The sequence below is a fragment of the Melanerpes formicivorus genome, unplaced genomic scaffold (assembly GCF_026170545.1).
Source record: "Melanerpes formicivorus ecotype bairdi unplaced genomic scaffold, bMelFor1.0.p_v2 SCAF_57, whole genome shotgun sequence".
Taxonomy (NCBI): domain Eukaryota; kingdom Metazoa; phylum Chordata; class Aves; order Piciformes; family Picidae; genus Melanerpes; species Melanerpes formicivorus.
The window spans coordinates 4004611-4012307 of record NW_027142409.1 but is presented as its reverse complement, the minus strand read 5'-3'; the positions used below and the strand labels follow the sequence as shown (position 1 = coordinate 4012307).

The window sequence follows — 7697 nt, the reverse complement described above, 5'->3', positions numbered from 1 at the left end:
TCTGCAATGGCTTAGAAACAGGCCAAAGCTGAAGTCAGGCAGCACACTGAAAATGACTTCAGGTGATAAACATTTGATCAGAGAGAGCATGAGACTTACCTCCAGCAAGGTCAAACACATGAATCTTCTTCTGGGAGGTTGTCACCTGCACTCTTATTTTGAAAAGTTGAGGAGAGCTCACCACTTTTGAAGTTCATGAAAGGTCCCATTTTACCCCAGATCATCACAGTTAGATCACAAATGCCAGAGGCTGTCTTTCCCAAAAGTGAGTCTCATTTCGCACTGACCCTGCTCTTCCCTGGGCCATTGAGAGCCACTGAACTTGTTGCAATTAGGCAGCTCAAGTTGCTGGTACAACCAAGACGAGAAACTCTTTATTTCTAGGGATAATTTTAATGGAATCATCCTTACTGCACTTACTTACAACTTACTGCACTCCCATGTAGTGGTTTCCTCAGTGTTTAATCAGGGGGCTAGATGTTCAGCTACTGAACTGAGAAAAAGCACAAGTCAAAGCATCGTGACCAACTGCAGGCAGCAGCTGCATACAACCAACCACCCTTGCAACAGCACCTGTCAAATGACTGTCCCACCTCCTCTTTTTCCCAGGAAGTCCTGGGGAAGAGAATTTCTTTTCCCCCCATACACTGGGTGTCAGAGTACAGCTAGACCTAGGAGGTGGAAATCAAGCACAGAGCATTTGGATGAGGTTTCACCCATTCCAAAATGGGCAAGTTCCAAGTGGTGCTTCATGAATTTCCAGATTCACAAACTTAGAGGCAATCAAGCAAAGAAAAAAAAAAATCAACCTCCAGCATGTAATTCATGCACTAAGAGGAGGAAAAAATACACTGACAGTAATGGGGCATCATTAGGGATTTTGGGGAGAGAGAGAAGGATGGAGAAGCTCTTGGAGATCTTGAGAATCTGGGAAAAGGGCAGGGAAGGGGAGGAAGCTGAGAGAGTAACAGAAAAAGCAGGACACTAGATGGAGCTGTTTCATTCAACTAAAATATCAGTAGTTTAATCCCACCACCACTGAAGTTCTTGCAGCAAGCTTGACCTGATGCCTGTTATTAATGCTGCTTTTAAAGGTAGAGTCTTCTACCACAGGCACTCACCTTTATTTCTGATTCATTATAGGAATAGTACTATGGCATAGATATCTGGAGAAGAGATTGCTGTGAGTTACACAGCACCACAGTTAAACACATCCAAAGCCTTCATTTTGTACCTGTGCTCAGGGGACATTCCAATTCTCATCACAGCCAAAAAATCCCATTCTTGATAGGATAACCAGTAAAAAGTACTAGGAAAGAGGAGTAGCTGTGTGTGAGTTCTGATTCTCTAATGCTAGTAACTAACTCCCCTCTAGGAACACTCTCAGATCACATCCTTGTACTTGGCACTGATGAGCCTCTTACAACAAAAAGGACATTGAGGTGCTGGAGCGTGTCTAGAGAAGGGCAATAAAGCTTGTGAAGGGTCTGGAGAACAGGTCCTGTGAGGAGCAGCTGAGGGAACTGGGGTTGTTTGGTCTGGAGAAGAGGAGGCTGAGGGGAGACCTCACTGCTTTCTACAACTACCTGAAAGGAGGTTAGAGCCAGGTGGGTATTGGTCTCTTCTCCCTAGTATCAAGTGATAAAATGAGAGGACAAGTTCTGCCGGGGAGGTTGGATATTAGGGAAAATTTCTTTATGGTGAGTGGTCAGGCATTGGAATGGGCAGCCCAGGGAGGTGGTGAAGACATTGTACATGGAGGGCATCAAAAAGACACACAGACATGGCACTTCAGGGCATGGTTTGGTGGCCATGGTGGTGTTGGATTTATGGTTGGACTCAGTGATCTTAGAGGTCTTTTCCAACCAAAACAATTTTATCATTCTTACATCCCTTTATAGGGTGCTTCATCCCTTGCTGCCAGAACACCTGCTCTTTCACTTGTCTTGCAAACTTCCCTTTCCCCAGTGCAGGCAGTTCTCACTGCACAGGTCAGGAGCCCAGACCTTCCTCCATAGCTTAAGCTGCCCCCAGGATGTTGACCTTGGCCACAAGAGGGCGATGCTCCCTTGCAGGCAGGTAGTGTGTCAGCCACACTATGCAGAAAGGTTAACATGCTTCAGGAGATGTGTAGTTTATAAAATAAAAAACAAGAGCAAGTATATTTCCATTAAGTCTCTAATTTGCAAACTAATCCTATGTGCAACACTATAGTATCTGCAGTAAGGCTGCTGGGAAACTTGTGCTCCATCCTATCAAACAATAGTTTACTTCCTAATGGGAAATGATGCTTGACTTGTTTTCCTTTGTTTGTCCTGTCAAATGTTGGCTGCCAAGTTTCTGTCTAACTGTTCAAAAGATAAACTGTTCACAAGATAAACTGCTCACAGGCATTAAACTGAAGGCAGGTTTGCCTTAAGGTGGGGGTCTGTCATGAGAGAAAGCACAAAGATGGTATCTTCATGTAATCAGAGAGAATGTCTTTGCATAAGGGAGCAAAAAATACTAATGGGGGACAAGTGCAAAAATAAAGCAGAGAAGAATTAATATTCATTACCTCGCACATAAGAAAGCTTAAGCAGCAAAAAAGTAGTAATGTACCAAGTACAGTACTTGGACTCAGGATAGATTAATCTTGCTTCCTTTCTCCACCATAAATCCATGCACCACACCATTTTCTCTGTCTCTCCAACAGCAAAAGCACTTAGTGTAACCTTGTGGAGAATCACAAGACTCCTGGGGATTTCAAGGAAAGAGGTACAAGATAAGAAAGGCCCAAAGACATTGCTAGAAATGGTTCTGTATCAAATCTGTGCTGGTTTACTGTACAATTTCAAATAATTAAACTAGCCAATGATCTGAAAAATTATTTAAACCGTTCAGTGTATCTTTTCAGCGCAAGGGATTTGAGCAACTAGAAAGCAAAATATAGAATCATTAAGGTTGGAAAAGACCTCTAAGATCATCGAGTCCAACCCAACACTACCATGCGTGCTAAATCATGTCCCAAGTGCCATGTCTACACGTTTCGTAAACATCTCCAGGGACAGTGACTCCACTGCCTCCCTGGGCAGCCTGTTCCAGTGCCTGATCACTCTTTCAGGAAAGACATTTTTCCTAATATCCAAACTAAACCTCCCCTGGTGCAACTTGAGACTATCTCCCCTTGTCCTATCACTTCTCTTTCACAAGATGATTTTCAATTGTGGACAAACCAGTCTTAGAAAACACAGCTGTGCAGTTTACTCTGCAGAGGGTAATGCTTTTTCTGTTCCAACAACAAAGCCACAGTTCAAAACGTGTTATTAAACTTTCGCTGCTGTTATTTGGGTCTCAAGACCATAAAAGGTAAAGCACAAGCCAAGCTTTTACCAGATGATTATGGACTTGATAAGAATACAGCTGCTTTCTTGCCTCTTCTAGTAAAAACTAGACACAGAATAGGAAAAATTTCTTCCCAAACACAGAGCAGGTATTTCTTTGTTCTGTGCCAATGGTAAAAGAAGGTAAATATCATATGAAAACCCATCCACTTACACTTTGTTTACTGTTATATACTCCATATAATTCTCTATTGTTTAGAATATTACATAGAATAAACCAGGTTGGAAGAGACCAACCCATCAACCAATCCAACCCACCTAAACAACTAACCCATGGCACCAAGCACCCCATCAAGTCTCCTCCTGAAAACCTCCAATGACGGCGACTCCACCACCTCCCCAGGCAGCCCATTCCAATGGGCAGTCACTCTCTCTGTATGGAACTTCTTCCGAACATCCGACCTCAACCTCCCCTGGTGCAGCCTGAGACTGTGTCCTCTTGTTCTGGTACTGGCTGCCTGGGAGAAGAGACCATCATCCGCCTGTCTACAACGTCCCTTCAGGTAGTTGTAGAGAGCAATAAGGTCTCCCCTGAGTCTCCTCCAGGCTAAGCAATTCCAGCTCCCTCAGTCTTTCCTCATAGGGCTTGTGTTCCAAGCCCCTCACCAACTTCGTTGCCCTTCTCTGGACTCGTTCCAGCAAGTCAACATCCTTCCTAAACTGAGGGGCCCAGAACTGGACACAGTACTCGAGGTGTGGCCTAACCAGTGCAGTGTACAGGGGCAGAATGACCTCCCTGCTCCTGCTGGCCACACTGTTCCTGATGCAGGCCAGGATGCCATTGGCCCTCTTGGCTGCCTGGGCACACTGCAGGCTCATGTTAAGCCTACCATCAACCAGTACCCCCAGGTCCCTCTCTGCCTGGCTGCTCTCCAGCCACTCTGACCCCAGCCTGTAGCTCTGCATGGGGTTGTTGTGGCCAATGTGCAGAACCCGGCACTTGGATGTGTTAAATCTCATGCCGTTGGATTCTGCCCATCTGTCCAGCCTGTCGAGGTCCCTCTGCAGAGCCTCTCTACCCTCCAGCAGATCAACTCCTGCCCCCAGCTTGGTGTCGTCAGCAAATTTACTGATGATGAACTCAATGCCCTCATCTGGATCATCAATAAAGATGTTAAAGAGCACAGGGCCCAGCACTGATCCTCGGGGCACACCACTAGTGACTGGCCGCCAGCTGGATGTGGCATCATTCACCACCACTCTCTGGGCTCGGCCCTCCAGCCAGTTCCTAACCCAATGCAGTGTGCTCCCTATTGTGCTCCATTGAAGCAGTTTACATCCCTATTTTCTGATTGTTTTCATACTTTGTTAGTAAAGAAGCATTTTTTTTTCTCTGTGATAATGCTGGCTGCATTTCCAATAAACACAACTCTCCTTTTGATTTCTAAACTGGATTCTTTCCCTATTGATCTGATTCCCTCCCTTGTATGGCGCAAAGCAGTCATGCTACAAGTTGTTGAGACAGATATCTATTGATACACACCTTCAAAACTACAACCAGCTACAACTGAGCCTTTTAAGAAATAATTTTTCTTCTTCATAGTGCCAGTTTCATTACCCAAATACATCAAGAAACCAACTAGTAGCCACGTAGAAAAAAAAAACTGCAAGACCGGTTTAGATATGCAAGGAACAGCTCAGCACCTTCATTTGTGTTCTTTTCAGACTGTACAGGGATAGGACCCACATCTATATTTGACATCATGGTAGGACCTACATACATTTTGTTACCTAACATTTGTATGCATTAACAATCATTTCAAGAAGTTTTAGAAATCAAGACATGCCAGGCTAGATTTACATGGGCTCTAGGAACAGCCATGATTAAAATTTGGCAGGTCCTTGACTCCCCAGTGTCTGTAAATGCAGAGCTCTCCTCTCCCCCTTCATCTGTGCCTGATCCACCTGTGTACTGCTGGAGACATGGCGATACTGTGCCCCATAAGAAAGTAACTTGTATGAACAAAATTTCCTTTCAGCTGGTGCACACACTCCGATTAAAACTGTTTTGCCTAACTGCTACTTGCCCTGCCTCTCTAAATGTGACCATTTGAGGCAGTGCCTTTAACAAAGGGACACCGTGGGTGAATGTTTTATAAACAAAAGACAGGTCTAAACTAATTTCATTGGTGGAGAGGCAGAGCACTGCCTTAAGTTTTGATTCCCAGAGGGACTTGTCTCAGTGCAGTCTCGCACTTCTTCCCCCTCCTTTTGCAGCTTCTGGGCTTTTGGCCAGACTGACCTTGGAACAGATAACCGTGAGGGACTAACACATTTGCTCTAACTATTCTGCTTTAATTAACAATTGCTCTTTTTCTCTCTTTCTAACTCTCTTTGGGGAAAAAGGGGAGAAAAGGGGGGTACGGGGGGGGGAAATCCTCCTCAGCAGAGGAGGGAATCTCATTCCTGTGTTACTTTGTTGTATATTTCTGTGTATATATTGTAAATACTGTAAATCATGTATATAAACCTGCATTTCCTAAACCGCTTGTAAATACAGCACATTTCCTTTGCTAATTCGGCTGTGGTTTTTTTTTTCTTTCTTTCATTTTTCTTTCCCTTCACTTTACAGGGGGGGAAGAAGGCTGGGCCTTCCCCTCAGCCCTCGACACTAAACAATAGCAAAGCCAGAAGACTGGTGAGGAGGAACAAGAAGCTGACAACACTCCTCTTTCTGCAGCTCATCTACTGGTAATGGTGGCTGCACTGCACTTTTGGCTCATCCAGGCATTCCAGGTCCTCCAGTTTACATGGAGCTGGTGAAATCTTTAGGGAGAGAATGCTGATCTGCCCAATCTTTCATAACAGCCAATAAATAATAAATAATAAATAAATTTAAGTGTTTAGGCCAATAAATACCAGCAAAGCCAAATATTTGCAGCTTGTCAAAACCAATGAAATCTTCCCACTGTGAAAGCCATGGGTGATGCTGTAAATCTAAGATGCTGCAGTTTCTGAGACAGCATGATTCATTGAGTCTGGACAAACACAGCCATTACTTCCTTGCCTGCATTCTGCAATGCTGCCAGTAACCTCCACGTTGCTCCAGGTTGCTAAACCCCTCTCTATTATATTTCAAAAGTCATGGCAATCTGGTGAAGTCCCCACAGACTGGAAAAGGGGAAACATTGCCCCCATCTTCAAAAAGGGCAAGAAGGAGGAACCAGGGAACTACAGGCCAGTCAGTCTCACCTCTGTGCCTGGAAAGATCATGGAGCAGATCCTCCTGGAGTCACTACTTGCTCAAAAGAATAGTGAAGAGGTGATTGGGAACAGTCAGCATGGCTTTGCCAAGGGCAAATCCTGCCTGACCAACCTGGTGGCCTTCTATGAGCAGGTGACAAAATTAATAGATGAGGGGCGAGCAACTGATGTCGTTTACCTGGACCTGAGCAAAGCCTTCGACACTGTCCCACACCACATCCTGGTCTCCAAACTGGTGACACATGGGTTTGATGGGTGGACCACTAGATGGATAAGGAACTGGCTTGATGGCCGCACCCAAAGAGTGGCTGTCAATGGCTCCATGTCCCAGTGGAGGCCAGTGACAAGCGGAGTCCCTCAGGGATCAGTCCTGGGACCTGTCTTATTCAACATCTTTGTGGGGGACATGGACAGTGGCATTGAGTGCACCCTCAGCAAGTTTGCTGATGACACCAAGCTGTGTGGTGCAGCAGACACGCTGGAGGGAAGGGAGGCCATCCAGAGGGACCTTGACAGGCTGGAGAGGTGGGCACAGGCCAACCCCATGAAGTTCAATAAGAGCAAGTGCAGGGTCCTGCATCTGGGTCGAGGCAATCCCAGGCACAAATACAGGCTGGGCAGTGACTGGCTGGAAAGTAGCCCTGAAGAGAGAGACTTGGGGGTGCTGGTGGACAAAAAGCTCAACATGAGCTCTCAGTGTGCACTTGCAGCCCGCAAAGCCAATCAGATCCTGGGCTGCATCAGGAGAAGTGTGGCTAGCAGGTCGAGGGAGGTGATCCTCCCCCTCTACTCAGCCCTGGTGAGACCCCACCTGGAGTACTGTGTCCAGTTCTGGAGCCCCTATTACAAGAGGGATGTGGAGGTGCTGGAACGTGTCCAGAGAAGGGCCACAAGGATGATTAGAGGGCTGGAGCACCTCTCCTATGAGGACAGACTGAAGGAGTTGGGGCTGTTCAGCCTGCAGAAGAGAAGGCTCCGAGGTGACCTAATTGTCGCCTTCCAGTATCTGAAAGGGGCCTACAGGAAGGCTGGGGAAGGACTTCTCAGGATATCAGGTAGTGATAGGACTAGGGGGAATGGAATGAAGCTGGAGGTGGGGAGATTCAGGCT

General features: G+C 46.0%; 1 protein-coding gene across 4 annotated transcripts in view; it reads left to right on the top strand.

Moving 5' to 3' along the window:
- The window catches only part of FBXO25 (F-box protein 25), an 88347-nt gene extending 82133 nt beyond the window's left edge, over positions 1 to 6214 (top strand). For 2 of the 4 annotated variants that reach the window (XM_068161352.1, XM_068161353.1), the window contains one exon: positions 5956 to 6210. In XM_068161352.1, coding sequence (XP_068017453.1) covers positions 5956 to 6078 — 123 coding nt within the window. In that variant the 3' untranslated portion in view covers positions 6079 to 6210. Of the gene's footprint in view, positions 1 to 5955 lie in introns of all 4 variants that reach the window. The other 2 variants (XM_068161356.1, XM_068161351.1) reach the window with 2 other exon arrangements.
- Positions 6215 to 7697: the final 1483 nt, after the last annotated feature.